We start from the raw sequence: 16,905 nt of genomic DNA on the forward strand, positions 1-16,905 counted from the left end.
GATTTTTAAGTAGCAAGATACTTTTATTTCACTGTTCACCTTTGAAACTTGAATGCACACATTATTGCAGTCTCTATTCTCGAATGCAACATCGATGGAAACACTATTTCCAATGCAAAACATCGTTGTACGCGTTACTTTTGAATGCAACACTGCTTGAAGCGTTATATTTGAACACCAGCATTGTTGAAATCCCTATTTCTGATTGCAACATTATTAGAAGCGTTATTTCGAACGCAAACATTAGTACAAGCACTACGCTTGAATGTAACATTGTTACAAGCGTCATTCTCGCTTGTAACATCGTTAACTCGTATTATTTTCGAGTGCACATTGTGGCAAACGTGTTATCGCGCTTGCAACTTTGTTGCCGTACGTCGCCCCCGAAAATTGCACATTGTTGCAGGCGCGTACCGGGTTTGCAACTTTTTTTTGCCGAAAGTCGCTCCCGAAAATTGCACATTGTTGCAAACGAGTACCGGGCTTGCAACATTGTTGCCGAAAATCGCTCCCAAAAATTGCACAATGTTACAAACGCGTTCTGGGCTTGCAACTTTGTTGTCGAGAGTCGCTCCCGAAAATTGCACTTTGTTGCAAACGCGTTCTGGGTTTGCAACTTTGTTGTCGAGAGTCGCTCCCGAAAACTGCACATTGTTGCAAACGAGTACCTGGCTTGCAACTTTGTTGCCGAAAGTCGCACCCGAAAATAGCACATTGTTGCAAAACGGCGCGTCGTGCAACAATGTGCTATTTTCGGGTGCGACTCTCGACAACAAAGTTGCAAATGCGGTTACTCCTCTTGCAACAATGTGCAATTTTCGGGAGCGACACTCAGCAACAAAGTTGCAAACGCGATTACTGTTTTTGCAACTGTGTCGTGCACGCGACTCCCGAAAATTGCACAATGTTGCAAAACGTGTTGTCGCGCTTGCAACTTTGTTGCCGAAAGTCGCTCACGAAAATTGCACATTGTTGCAACCCGGCGCGTCGTGCAACAATGTGCAATTTTCGGGAGCGGTTTTCGATAACAAAGTTGCAAGTCCCGGTTCTCGTTTGCAACAATGTGCAGTTTTCGGGAGCGGTTTTCGGCAACAAAGTTGCAAGTCAGGTACGTGTTTGCAACAATGTGCAGTTTTCGGGAGCGACGTAGGCAACAAAGTTGCAAGCGCGATAACACGTTTGCCACAATGTTCACTCGAAAATAATACGAGTTAACGATGTTACAAGCGAGAATGACGCTTGTAACAATGTTACATTCGTGCGTAGTGCTTGTAATAATGTTTGCGTTCGAAATAACGCTTCTAATAATGTTGCAATCAGAAATAGGGATTCCAACAATGCTGGTGTTCAAATATAACGCTTCAAGCAGTGTTGCATTCAAAAGTACCACGTACAACGATGTTTTGCATTCGAAATAGTGCTTCCATCGATGTTGCATTCGAGAATAGAGACTACAACAATGTGTGCATTCAACTTTGTGTCGCGCGCGTAATTCGCGAAAAATTTGGATTATATTTACGTATTTACTTGTTACTTATTATCATTTATTAAGTAAGCAAATATGCTCCAAATTATGTCGTGTTTGGTATCGTTTCAATCAGAAAAATGTGACAAATATGTTGATAAAAATTTCATTCGTTACAACTCAAAAATAGGAAAGTTTGATTTTTGAGTTAAAGGTCTCAGCTTATTCGTTTGTCCTCAACTTCTTTAATACAGAAAACGTTCCAGAAATATATTAAAGATTTTCAGAGATAAAATTATGCATTGCAGCTGTAAACTTACTGAAAGGTGGGCGGTAAGCAATCCGACAAAAGAACGATTTTTAACGCATAGAGTGTCGCATGATTAGAAAAAGAAATAAAATTTGAAGAATTACAAAACGGTATGGAAGAAAATCAGAATAGATCTTCAAAGTCTTTATGTGATCGTAAGAAACATTCTGTTAACGATAGCAGCAATAAGACCAAAAAGAGAACAATGCAAAAGTAAATAGAGAATTAATTATATCACCGTGTATGTATATGAGGCGACATGCCCGCAACAGTAGACAGAGAGCGTAGCAGAGGGTAAGACGGAGAAAAACGTGTGCGGTTAAATGGGGGTTCGGATGTTCTAGCCCTTCCTTACGCAGGTCTCATGCGCGAAGCGAGGTTACTCTTAGTTTGAACGCACTGTAGAAGTGTCTACCATTTGTTCGGGTCAATGGAACATCACTTATGAAACAAACTGCTTTCAATTTACGTCGATATACTTTAGTTGTTCAAAACCTGTATTATTTCTTTTACGATCAGTTTCGTAAACTACTAGAAAGATGATTTAAAATCGTTCAACACGATAGATAGGTTTCCATTAAAAAATGTCATATTGTAAATCTTATATCAATATACAAAGTTCAAGAAAACAGAACGGAAAAATTTTTCCTAAATCTTAGTATATTAAATATGATTCCTTCTTTTAATAACCATATGTTATTTTAATTCTTTCTTTCAATAACGATAAGTAACAATAAAACAAAAATTTTTTAATCCATTTTATCTCTATTTTCAAAACGTACTTCTACATTCTTAAATGTTATTTACATCATTCTTTTCATAAATACATGAAATCAATCAAGATCACAGCCACATTTATACTTTTGAAGGCCCTAGGCGCAACACCACTACGAGACCTCAAAAGAACAAATCTATTTTAGTTAATCAAATTCATACATTTTTTTCAAGTTTATAGAAAATAAGTGCCGACATTTCCATAATAACTCATTTTAATAAAGTATTGGTTTGTAGAAATTCCCGTCGATGTCGACCTCTTGATGAATAGCGGACCCTCATAAATTCTCCTCTTCTTTTCATATTACGAATTTAATATTTAAAAATAAGTATTTTATTTCGCTGCTATAGCTAGACTGTTTTTCATACTGTTGTTTGCGAGAAGTAAGGTTTTAAAATGTAACCCCATAGAAAGCGAGACCTCAGCTCGCGCCAAATGCGCCTTATGGTAAATGCGGCTCCGATATAAGATCATACCTTTCGATTAATCACCACTTTTCGTGAAACAATGAAAAGGTTTTAATAACGGATGCAATTTTTATTCCAGGGAAGAATCTTCCAGTACACTGTGTGGTCGAAACGATCCACAACATTGTAGAGAGTCATGTAAGCAACTCCCGTGAGAATTGGCGGAGGCCTCAAGTAGAAACGGACTCGTACGTTATCATCCCTGTAGCCATGCCTTTTCAGGTAAGCATACTTTATTTTTGCGTAAAATCGAAAACTCCAGTGTCGAAAATAATTGTAAGAGGCACCAATAGCGTTTATTTATACAGAATGGCGCAGAAATCTCTGACACATTAAAAGACAACCCTTGAAGCTTTGCGAGAAGTTATAAAAAATGTTTCAAACGACGAATTTAATAATTTAAGTGACATTTTCTGCACTTAATGGAAAAAATCTGAATGTTGCATTTTAATTGTTTTGCAAAAGTATCAGGGGCTTCTGCGTCGGTCTGTGTAAATCAACCAAATTTAGCAATTTAGTAATCTACTTAGTAGAATTTGATAATTCTGGTAAAGCCATGAACCAATCTAAAATCTTACAGTCCAACATGAAGATAGTCTGTAACTTTTAAATTTGTTCATTTTTTCAGGATTTGGTAGGAGAGGCGTTAATACGTCTTGGATATTCAAGCGACTTGATACCAAGCGCAAGAGGAAGCATCGTCATAAGGAATTGGAAACCATTGCCAATGGAAAAAGTCGCAGATGGTCCTCTGTTAACAGTCGGCGACATTTTGGGTGAGCTAACGTCGGTCGCAACATTAAAGATCCAAGTATACAGATCGAGACCACCGCCGCCCAGTCCAGCAGCCGAAGTTAGAAACAAATTATTAAGACTGCTGTTACTGCATAGCCATGCGCTTCTCGTCTCAGCCGGTTGTCCTCTAGACGAGGTAAGTTACATTAATTTTTGTTTCTAAATATACATAAATAATTATTAATATAATTCGACGGTTTGGAAACGGTTTTTCAACACAGAACATCACAATTGACAAATTTTTGTAATCTGATACCAATAATTAAACGTAGAAATAAGTTGTTGAATTTTTAAGGGATTACAAGTTAATTCTATATAAGGTGGAGCTTTTGTACTGGCAAAGAATGGGTAATTTCGAACGGGGATTAAGATCGAGCTACTACATTAAAGCATTGAAACGTGGAATCAAAGAATAATTTGGCATCAAGTAGCTGAAGCGAGTCTCCGGTATAAGATCGCTTAAAAATGTATAAAATGTAAATATAACCAGGGAGTGTTCGTCGTTGGTGCGCCTAATCTCATTAAGAAGTCCTCCGTCCGGTACTCTTGCTCTTCCTTTCACAACCAGTGTTAATCTTTGGTAGATTCTTGGTCGCCACTCGTTGATCTTCGTCTTAAATAAATGTCTTCTCGGTGTTAAGTCACCACAATGACATTTATAACCCCCCTTTTTATCATGGAAAACATTTTCAGTTAATTAAGCACTGGATGGTGAATAATTATCAATGAAGTTTCATTCCTTTCAACTTTAATTAGCAATTTAAATACTTTAATAAACATTTAATAAAAAAAGACGATATGTTTGGGAATAAATTCTTTAATCTAAAGTTTCAAATTTTTTTTAATTACTAACGAAGTATATTTTACGGCGTCGGATAGAAAGAAATGAAATTACACACGGCGTGTTCGGTCACACTTGAGAGAAAATTTAAGGGGTTATTCTAGAAGCCGAAAGGAGACTAAAATCGGGAATAAAGAATTGCGTTTGAGGCTTCGTTCTTTAGTTATTAACATTTAAAAATATCCCTGTAGCCAAGCAACCCTCTCTACACCAACGTATATAGGGCACGTCAAGACACGGGAAGTACGGTGATCCTCTGAAACCAATGACGCGTGGCCGACAGCTTACCTCGTACAAATCGTGGCGAAGAAGAGAGTAATATTCTTCTGCGGCGTTAACATTTCCATCATCACCACACAGGTGCATGCTGGAAAGTTCTTCAAACGTGTATTCCATTGTGTACAGCAAGCATAATGTACACTATATGTATACACAACAAATACAAATGTACACACAAATCACTGGAAAATAATCACTATACACTACAATATTCACATGCACGCGCACACACGAAATGAAATCTGAAAAACTAAAGAAAAATAAATTAAACCTACATTAAAAGTATACTAAAATGTAATAAACTAAATTTAACTGATTATACCAAACTAAAAATACTTGATTTATTACTTTATAACTGTAAAGTGTGTAATTTGAATGAAGAAACGAAAATAAGTGTTATGTTTGCTTACCGCATCGAGTAGTTTTTCAAAAATTTCGCTTTCATTGTTAAACTGATTCTGTTCAAAAATCCGAAAAGACATTGACTTCCTCGGGAGAAAAATATCCACTAATTGGCTAAAACGCGACATGTGGTAGTTGAATGTCCGACTTCCTTTTCCAGTGCTTTAGTCTCAACAAAGGAATAGTCTCAACATTTGCAAGCATGCTTTTAAGCAAAGGTATGGCAAGGTATGTTGAAAATGGAGACGGTGTTCACTAGATGTGTCTAAAGAACGTTGGAAGATCAACGGTGGAAGCTTTGAAAGGACAGAATCATTTCAACAAGAAAAGCGAAACTTTTAAAGAGCTGCTCAACGTGATAAGCGGACACAGCACTTATTTTCATCCCTTTCTTCTAATTAGACATTACTTTATGGCTATAAAGTGTTAACTTAATTAGAAGAAAGAAAGTGTATCGTCGTGAAGCAAACGATAGTGCCGTAAAAGTCGGTAATACCGTTTACGGTGCCGAATGTCATATTCTTCTTCTTTGCCACTTTTACGAGCTAAGGTGGGTCGTTGATTTTGAGAATCAGTGTACACCTCGTGTCTTGGAGGTTGCTCGGTTACAGGAATATTTTCAAACGCTAATAACTACAAAACGAAGCCTCGATTGCAATTTTGTTATTCTTAATTTTCGTCTTATTCTGACTTCTAAAATCGGCCCTTAAATTTTCTTCAAGAAATGGCCGAATACTCTGTATGTACACATTCTTGATAACAAGTAATATCCTGATTTATTTTGAATATTTTCTATAATTCTAAAAAGATATTGCAATAGCATAGGTTATAAGTCGTTAGAAAATTGAAAAAGAAGGAATCATTACAAATACAATAAAAACAATTCTAAAGATTTCGTAGACTTTATTCTTCAGTCGTAGAAACTTTTTCAAGACTAAACTTTTCAAAGTTTAATACTCAAATTTGAAAACACAGTGTCCAATTTACAAATGTACCAAAAATAAAAAAAAAAAACGATGATCGATTTAATAATGGCGATTAACCATCGTCAAGTTCTATCCTTAATTTTCAAAATAAGATGGTCGGGAAGATGGGTTGCTATTCGACTTGGTTTTCCCGAAAGTTGAAGAGCAGCGTGGCGCGATTTCCACGGTGGGGCCGCGCGAGTGTGCCCTTTCGACGGCAACGAAGATCTCATATCGTGTGATAGGATTACCCTTTACTCAACCAAATTCGCAGCCTTCATCAAAAGCCCCCTCGATATCGGAAGAAGGAGAAGGACGAGGGGGTGTTCCTCCCTCTTCGGGCGGGCATTATCTAAGTGCACTCTCTTTGAAGATCCTGCTATATTCGCCCAACCCCGAACTTTAATGCCGCTCGCGGTGGTCTATGATTACCAATTTTCCCCGACAGACGTTTCCTGCTCGAGTTTCGGCCCGTCGGCTAATGGCGAACGGTTGTGATGGAGAACCGTCGGCTCGTGTTCGTGCGACTTAATCTGCCGATTGTTCGGCCAAGACTCTGCATTCATATTAGCCAACAACAGCAACGGGCCGATTTATGAAGTCTCGACAAATTTGCATGAGTAGTTGTCACGACTAGGATTACCCTCTCTAACACTTATCTTAGTATCATTGCCCTGTGATCGTTGTTGCTCAAGTGTGATCTTCATATAGAGTTTACGGATTCGAATCAATTGCTCGTGTACGCGAACTTATCGTTTCCTCTTCGCTGTTTTTGCGAATAACGAAGAAGAAAATTCAATTCGGCAGTAGCTTACATAGAGACCCTTCTGTTCGTGAAAACTTCGATTTTCGCCATAATTTGTCTTTACGTATGCGTGTAACATTAGTTCGTTAAGTCTGCAGAGCAGTGTCTAGTACATCAAATTCCTAACAATCTCTTATATTTCCACAACGATGAAGCAACTTCGATACTTATCAGCAGACAGAAAAGCACAATGTTTGGCATTGTTGTTATATAGAGAGGAATAGTATAGACTAATTGTAATAGATTCAAAATCTCGAGATAACAAAAGTTAAAACCTTGTCTAATTTTCCCACTGGTTTTCTCGCTTTATCTCCCGCTGATACCCGATTGCCAGCCTCTGTATTACGGAAAAGTCTGCGTATCCGAGTATCGTATACCCCTGAACACATTCGAGAATATTTGATCAGCTCTCGCAACGACGATTGATTTACTGCTACCCTACGGATGATCAGCTGACGCTAGTACGTCATCTGGAAATAATAAATAGGCGTAAATCAGTGCTCGAATTACAGCGCGATGTCGTCAGGTAAGCTGGATGGCCCGTTTTTTTCATTTTCGGTGATGTTTACATGTTTATCTACCAATTTCTGAAATCTCGTATCCTGTCAACCGCTTCGCGTCTTGACTGCCTACCTGAGTGATTAAGTGCCGGGTTGTAAAATTCGCCGGATGAGAATTCTAGCGGGTGACAGGCTGTGGATAATAACCGTTCTGCGCCGTATCTGGCGCTACCAAGGTGCCATGGATACTGGACGGATTACAGCGTTATTAAAGTGGCGTCGAGTACCTTAATCTTCGCGGGCGGAGATATTTGTTCTTATAAATCATTGTTCAGATAACGCATACGTTTGTCAAACCTCGTACTACTTCCTACGAGCCTAAACTTTTCCATAATCTGCCTCTTTAATGCCATAACGATGGAGTTATACCGCTACAATACCCCGATGCCCACCTACCTCTCTTATTTAACGATATTAGAAATTTCCAGCATAATTTTATTACCGGATAATTTTCGTCCTTGCCGTAGGTATAATTAGAAATTATCTGGCAACAAATAGAGTATCGTGTTATCGTCCAAATAAGTGGGCACACTTTAAGGATTATTTGGAAATTTAACAATAAATTTGAAACTAAACAACGTCCGCTAGATTATTCATTATCATTTATAACTGTGGCTCGATAATAGTTTATCTTACTAATGAAGTAACGACGAGACAAAAATTTTCACTCGAATATTTCTATTTTCTGATCATTGGGAAATTTACGTTGTAAATAATGCTTAAATTTTAAACAAAATATAAACCTTCAGATTCTTTCTAAACGACTTCTTTGAATTTCAAAATATTACGAATAATTCATTGCTCGCATTTTCTCAATATTTTACCACAATTCGTTCCTATTTGAATTTATCGTCTTTTATCATCGTGACCATCAGATATGTATAAATTCCTTGAAATACTTGTTGACAGATTTTTCGAATTAACAACCGAGTTCTGGAAAGTAGATTTCGAAGAGAAAAATAACAACAAAGAAACTTTCCTTCGTTTTGTTACTTAAACAGAACGCACTGTTTGGTTTACAGATGACATTATTATCTCTATGTAGAGGTGGAAACGATTTATCAGAAGAGACTAAACGAAATTTCGAGTCGTGGTTGCAACAGCAACAGTTGGGTTTGGGTCTAAATCCAATGGTACCATCCTCGAACCATCATCATCACCACACGCAGAGCCCTCAGCCGGATGGAGGCGGTACCATCGGAACGGCGGGTGGTGCGATCGGTCCTCCGCATCCAGCTCTTCTCCAATACTCGCATAAAACTAGGATGAGAACGAGTTTCGATCCCGAATTGGAGTTACCGCGGCTTCAGCGATGGTTCGGTGAGAATCAACACCCGTCACGTCAACAGATTCAACACTACGTCTCGGAATTGAATGCCCTAGAGTCTCGACGAGGCAGGAAGCCCTTGGACGTAAATAACGTTGTCTACTGGTTCAAGAATGCCAGAGCCGCTCAGAAGAGGGCTGAGAACAGAGGTGTCAATGGTTACAGCCCTCCTGGGCTCAGTCCGAGAGGCGCCAGTATTGTCAGCGAAGATTGCACGGATGAAGAAGAGGATTCGAGAAACCAGGTACGTCTAGAAACACGGAAAAATTCAAATGCTTTGCATGTTCTTCGTGGAAATAACACGGGAGGTTTAAAACAATGGGAACTTTCGGTAATTGAATGACTTTCCAAAGGAGAAATTAGAATACTTGACGTTAAACTAAAATTTCGCCTGGCCTAACTCTATCCTTGTCAAATTTACCCTTGAAAATGACTTTTTATACGAAACATTACAAGCAAGAGAAGCCTTATTAGACCCTAAAATTTTCAGACCTTAGTTTCTTTCTGCTACTGTGACATTAAATTTGCATGATAAAAAAAAAGCGTGAAATGACAATTCACAGATCGATCAAAAATATATCAGATATACCATTTGTGTGTAACACGTTCAACGACGCTTCTTCAGAGTTCATTGTTTTCCAAATAGTTATCGTTATGCGTGTACATTTTCAGTCAACATCACCCTCTCCCTGTCCACCCGGCAGCCCATCGGTCGGTCCACTGTCATTAACAACCAGATCCGAGGATCAACAGGCTCCTCCTTCGACACCGTCGTCGGTGAAGCAAGAGGATGCCAGGGTATCCTCTGGTTCCGAAGATGAAGAGACAAGACCAGCCGGTCCGTTACCGCCTGGATTTTCTTTAGTTCCCAGTCCAATGTTCGGCCATGGAATAATGTATATGTCACCTTATCTGCCGCCACGTGGACCAGCTGGTTGTTCCACCAGCATAATGGACGAGAGGAGGAAAAGGAACCGGACGTTCATCGATCCCGTAACGGAAGTACCGAGACTTGAGGCTTGGTTCACTCACAATACTCATCCCAGTCACGCGGTAAGTTGAACGATGCTGCTTAATTATCGACATGAGAATTTGCCATTCCTCTGCGTTAATATCCAGCTCACGATTCAAATAATTTTGCGATATACGTGATACGCTTGAAACCAATGCTATGTTTCGAAATAAGCGAATAAATCAATTTTCTCAACTATATAATATTTCCAACATTGAATTCTTGCTTAGTCTTTCCTTCTTTATAATACCAATACGTACTGGGAGTTCGGTCACAGTTAGTCAAAAATTTGAGGGATAATTCTACAAGCCACGATAAGACGAAAATGAAGAATGACAAAATTGCGTTTGAGGCTTAGTTTTTTATTTATCAGCACTTAAAAATATCCCTGCAGCCAAGCAACTCTTTCTACACCAACGAATGTAGTCAAGGGTACAGTGATCCTCAAAATCAGCGACGCACTGCTGGCAGCTTACCTCGAACAAGTCATACAGAAGAAGACTATGACATTAGGCGCTACGCATACAACATATGAAACTACACACAAATCATTGAAAAACAATCACTGTACGCAGCAATATTCGCATACTCAGGCACACGAAATAAAGACTAACGAAAGACAAAGAAAACTAAAGAAAAGTAAATTATACCTTTGTTAAAATTATACTAATATGTAATGAATTAAATTTAACTGATTGTACTAAACTATAACTAATTAACGTATAATATTATAACTGTAAAGTAATGTACGAGTATAACAAAGCCATTAACTTAAGTGCTGTGTTTGCTTCTCGCGTTGAGTAGCTCTTCGAAAATATTCACAGCTGTTCCAACTTTCTTCAAAAAACGGAAAAGATATGTTTGGCTTCCTCAACACAGAAATACCCCAAAATTCGCCATAATAGGACATGGCGAGGGTCAAAAGTTTATTCTAAAAGCAAAATACACAACATCCGACTTCCGTAGTCAATACGTTTGTTTCTTACGCCTAACTCGAAATTGGCAACGAATAGTCTCAAAACCTGGGAGCACGCTTTTAAATAGGGTATAACAATAGAGGAAGTAGGCACGACGTTCACTAGGCGTGTCTAAATACGTTTAGCAAAAGGCTAGATCAGCTTTGGCAAGATAGAGTCATTTCGATAACAAAAGTGAAGCTTTTCAAGAGGTACTCCACGCGATAAGAAAACCTAACTTTACAGTTATAAGATGATAAGTTACTTAATTTTAGTTTAATATAATCAGATAAATTTTAATTATTACACATTAGTGCAGTTTTAACATAGGTTTAATCTATTTGTCTATAGTTTTTTTTAGTTCTCGTTGTCTTTTTATGAGCCTATTCTACGTCAAAATGCACAAAATTGAATGTAAAGTGTGTAAAATTTTACCTTTTCATTCCGAACGATTCTCGAAATATTCAATGTTAAAATTTTGAAAAATTTGACTAAATCAATCGACATATCACCACTTTAACCATAATATTTTAGCTCTGGTTGAAAATAATGCTATAATCCTGCACTCCTTGTTGAAGCTAAGGAAATGCTCTTTTCCTTAAACAGCGTAAAATCAACAGTTGAAACTTTAGCATAGGTTATTACTACATTTGTTAATTACAAGTAAAATTTCATGTACGTATTCGGAAAGAGCATTTCCTCAGCTTCACAAAGAGTGCAGGATTATAACATTATCTTTAATCAGAGCTAAAATGTTGTGGTTAAAATGGTGATACGTCGGCTGATTCCGTCCAATTTTTCAAAATGTTAACATTGAATATCTCGAGAATCGTTCCAAATAAAAAGTTAATATTTATCGGTGTTATCGACAAATTCTGCGAGTTTGAAAACAATCAATGACTATGACCGCAATTCTGTGTATTTTGACGTGGAATCACTCATTATGGTGAAAGAAACATTAGTGCCACAGAAGTCGGAAATGTCGTTTACCGCACCGAATGTTATTATTTTCCTCGATTCCTCGAATTCCAATTGTACGATGTAAGCTGTTGACTATGTGTCAGTTTTCAAGATCGTTGAATTCCCCGTGTCTCGATGTGCCCTACATTCGCTGGTGTAGGGAGGATTGCTCGATCACGGGAATATCTTTAATTGTTAATAACTAAAAAACAAAGCCTCAAACGCAGTTTTGTTATTCTTCATTTTTGTCACATTTAGGCTTGTAGAAACGCCTCTTAAATTTTTCACCAATTATTACCGAACACCCGATTTAATATATTGTACATGTAAGTACATATACCTTACTCGTACATTAATGAAGTAAAAGATGTAAATAATCCTTGCCGAAATTAAAAATATTACAAGTACATTTTAATATAACGTTGTTTAAAAACAGTTTAATATCGCGATATTATTTGATGCACCCGTTATTTCCGGTTTAACCTTAATCTTTCTATTAAAGACCATTCTTTATTTCGAACACAATTTATCATACTTTTCGTTTCTAACATATTTATTTAATTTATTGCTTTTAACTTATTTACTTAACTTTTATCGTTATAATCAAGTGATATAAGTAGTGTAGGACATGTGGGGTATATCACATAAAGAGATACAAAGTGTTTTCTCCCCAATTGTTAAAGATAGTGTGAAAATTTTTCCCCACAGTTTTCGTAGTTTTACGAGACCTCTTAAATTTCCCTTACCGATCCTCTCCCCTTTTTCTTTCTTTAAAGAAATGATGTGCAAATTTTTGAATTTTTCAATAAATCTTATTTACTTTAGCAACATTTACTTAAAACAATTTCCTATATTCTACATAATTATGAAACTGTATAGAAAATATCTTTTAGTAAAAAAATTTGAAGACTACGGTATTAAGTATTCGTGCAAAATTATTTTACGTATCAAATAATATCACACTTCCAAACATTTGTTAATTCTTTCTTTAATACTTTCTCGGACGTTGATTAGAACTTGCAATACAGTAGTACCGCCTATAACGCGAGAGATACAAATTAAGTTCCACCGACGTCACTTTTTCAGTGCCGGTACAGTTGAATTTTCTTCAACTTCAAAAATTGTATGTTTTTCTTTTTTTTATGCGTTATGCAGGAACAGTAGCAGTTTCTTTTATCACGTTACACGGGGTTCTACTGCTACAAACTACGCGAATTCTCTCCGCCATGTTCTTTTCCGTTGCTAGAAGCAGAGCTATGTTTCTGTCCTTAATAATAACCGTAAAAAGAAATCAAACGATCCATTTGTTTGCACGTGTTATATTTTTAATGGAACGCTACATTGTGGCGATGATATACTGTCTAAAACTTCAAGCAATATATCTACAATATAAAAATAAAATGATTTCTCATTAACGCTCATGGTCTCCCAGTTTCCTTCCTGAAAAATGGTTTTGGCATCCCCTTGATAGATCTTTACTCAAAATACCCCCAAAAAGAACATGTTACATATACTACGAGAAAAGGATTTCCACGCTACCATTAATAGTTTCGAAGAAATCACTTTACACCCTGCATAAATTGCAATTACATATTTCTCACATAACCAGGGCTGTAGTGGAGGGTATACGGCGTATACCCTGTGCTTATTGATAATTTAAAAAATTCTGAGACATTAAATTTTTGAATATTCACATAAACATTTTAAATTGTTTCAATTTGCTTTTAAAATGATGATTTTTCACCAAATACCCGACTAAAACGTTCAATTTTATTATTTTATTATTTTTCTTATTATCTTTCTTTCAACAAATAATACAATGTATGGATTTCTATAACTGTACATAGTATACCATATACCGTATACCTTCTGCTGCTTTTACGACTACAGCACTGCACGTAACTTACGATTATTGTTTCTCACTTGACTCTGTACTGTTGTATCAGACTTCGTTTCTTTCATTTTTTCGTCAAACATTCACGATGTATGATTTTTCGTGTACACCATGGTTCTTATCGTCGAATCAATTATCTTAGGAGATTTGATTTGTTTAATTCGCAGCTGATTCTGAAATATACGGAAGAGCTGAATCGGATGCCGTATCGACAGAAGTTCCCGCGACTGGAACCGAAAAACGTGCAATTCTGGTTCAAGAATCGCCGTGCCAAGTGCAAACGTTTAAAGATGGCTCTTTTCGAGGGCGAATCGCCGCAACCACACAACCAAGATGTCACGAGACATCGCCAGTTACGTATCGCAAGAGAGTAAAGAGAGGAAAGGAGAAGAAGAAAAGTATCGTTAATCAACCTGTTATTCTTTAATATCGTTGACTTGCGACCATATTCGTCGGTCGCACTTTTGTTGTAATTATCGCGTAACGATTAATATAACTACTCTGGACTAATGAGTGTACATATGAAAATGAAAAATAAAAAACTATACATCACGATTTGTAGCATCGTCATTATCCTCCTTGAACACACTTTGTGCATCTACATTACGCGACAAAGAAGATAGCACACCCTATATGTATATAATTTTTCTGAAATCTCGAAGGTGTTACTTCGCTCTCTACGTTTGTAGTGTTTAACACGTTGAGCACGGAGCCAATTTCGCTCTGCTTTCCGTTCAGGCGGCACACAGCGGCGATCACTTCGCGAGCTGTTCGGTTGTAGAGTATAAACAGAAGATAACAAATGCGCTCACACGGCATTCAGACGAAAAAATACCAATCCGGGTTGATAGAAGAAGTGTTCATAAATTGCAAAAAAAAAAGTAGGAGAAGTGCATAACATTTATTTTTTAAACATGATACTGCCGGTCCCACGGACCGACGCCGCCTGAACGGAAAGTTCACTGTCAGTCACCACGGACTGACGCCGCACTTAACGTGTTAATGAGAGCGGCGAATTATTTTAGTACATTTATTACCGTAATAGTGAACACTCGATTATAGCAGAAAATAACAGAAAATCGGGGCGACAAAAAGATAGCATATTTCGTGACTCGGCCGTCACTTTGTATAAATTCTATCAAACGTTTTGGTGGAGATTTATGTAGTTTTTTAACAAATTTGTGGTTGAATGATCTCCAGTTTTGTTGAATACAACTTTTCAGTCCTCCAGTAGTGTGAAATTCCCTTTGCTTGTACAGATCTTGTCAACCCTTTGCAATAGAGTGGCGACTGAGAAGCGACATTAAATAATCGTCACTTGGTGAATAATTAACGAAGACAGGGAACAGATCTACGGCCCTCCGTAAATTTCTTCACCGCGGTGAGACAGAGAATACGTTGAATATTTAAATAAAACAGTATACTTTATTTCTACGTTAGTTTGAAAAGATTTCAAGGTCCGATTTGCAACCTTTTCTGCAGCAAAGTCACCTCCGAGTGAAAAGGGTTAATTCTTGATATTTTGCTGCTTCAAGTAGTTTTTCACGAGATGTCTCATAGAAAAATAACATTTCTGCCCGCAATTTTAATTGCATATCTCTTTATTTGTTCATCTATTAATTGAATATAATTTGAACTGTTTACTTCACAGTACCTAACTTTAGCACATACCGTTACATCTCTACCACCCATTTGACGACGACTTAATGTCTGCTTTTCTTTATGCAAATCAAGGAAATAGTAACAACGTCTAGCCGGCCTATCTACAATAAATCTCTGTTCACCAGTATAAATAAATTTTCGCTAATTTTTCCTCCATCAAATACGTTCTTCAGCAAATTGCAAACGAGCTTCTTTAGTTAACGGTGATTTATGCATTAATTTTTTGCGGTTTGAATATTCACACTTTGGTATAACAGATTGTACATTTCGTACATTGATATTTAGACAGTAGAATTTAGTATTTTCTACTGCCGTCGCTCTTGGATGACCGGTGCTATATCTTTTTCCGTATTTCTCGACATTTCTTAGATTATAAGTTTGCAAATATCAAAATTTATGTTCGTTAAAGTTTGAGTTGTTGCTATTTTACAATTGCCGAGTCTCTCACCACAATCGGCTGCGGTTAACCTTGCAAAATTTAGATGATGAAGCACATACGATAATAAATATCAACTGGCTGAAATATTTCGACGACTTGCCATTGACTGGAGAAGAAAAATTTTGAATCTGTGCTATAATTTTGACGTAGCAGCGACCATTGCTGTTTATGTTTCAGTCCACATGTTACTGTAAAAGTCCGTACGCCGGTAAATGTTAAGATTGACGCGGAAATTCTCTGTCTAATTCTAGGAAAGTCCGAAATATTATGAAATCGATATTTATTTCGTGCTTTTACAAAAATTAATTGGCAAATCTTAAGATTTACTACTGAACTGCGGCAAATGCCTAAGCGCAGAAAATTAGGTTAGGTTACGTTACATTTTTTTTTAACCTAACCTAACCTAAAAGTAAAAGGTCAGAGGTACCAGTGGTAAATCTTAATTTAGACCAATATAAATCGGTAAAAGTCCGGAAACACAGATTGTTACGTTTAAATTGTAACTTTCATCACGTGTTATTGGTAAATCTTTGGATTTGCCGGAAGAACCTAACATTTTCGGGCTTTTACAGTAGCGTATACATTAAACCAACGAGCAAAACAGAAATATATTACTTGAACACAAGCAGTCTATTGTTGACTTAAAATCAGAGCCGTGTCAAAACTTTTTCGGTCCTAGACGTGCAAATGAAAATTGGCGCTCTTCTTGTGTACACAAGAATGAGGATGATATTTATTTAAAAAAAAAAAAAAAACATAATTGCTGAAGTTGTGTTAATTTATATTATTATAGTTTGAGATTACGAAAATATTTATCGCGTACGTTTCCCCCTATCACCAAAGCATCGACAGAAGATACCGCCCAAATATGACGTTGGCGTTGCAACAAAAGTATTATTATTGTTACATATTTTTTAATTAAATTTAGTTATTTTTATAGTTAGATTTATTTATTTGATACAGTAATGCATCACATTAATTTATGTTATAC

General features: G+C 37.0%; 1 protein-coding gene across 1 annotated transcript in view; it reads left to right on the forward strand.

Moving 5' to 3' along the window:
* LOC108572123 overlaps positions 1 to 14,187 on the forward strand; it is a 65,312-nt gene extending 51,125 nt beyond the window's left edge. Inside the window, exons 4-8 of the mRNA XM_017934316.1 lie at positions 3,097 to 3,239; positions 3,646 to 3,948; positions 8,687 to 9,235; positions 9,664 to 10,044; positions 13,981 to 14,187. Of these exons, the coding sequence (XP_017789805.1) occupies positions 3,097 to 3,239; positions 3,646 to 3,948; positions 8,687 to 9,235; positions 9,664 to 10,044; positions 13,981 to 14,187 (1,583 nt within the window). The remainder of the gene's footprint in view (positions 1 to 3,096; positions 3,240 to 3,645; positions 3,949 to 8,686; positions 9,236 to 9,663; positions 10,045 to 13,980) is intronic.
* The last annotated feature ends 2,718 nt before the right edge of the window (positions 14,188 to 16,905 follow it).

This window comes from Habropoda laboriosa, unplaced genomic scaffold (assembly GCF_001263275.1).
Source record: "Habropoda laboriosa isolate 0110345459 unplaced genomic scaffold, ASM126327v1 scaffold136, whole genome shotgun sequence".
Classification (NCBI taxonomy): domain Eukaryota; kingdom Metazoa; phylum Arthropoda; class Insecta; order Hymenoptera; family Apidae; genus Habropoda; species Habropoda laboriosa.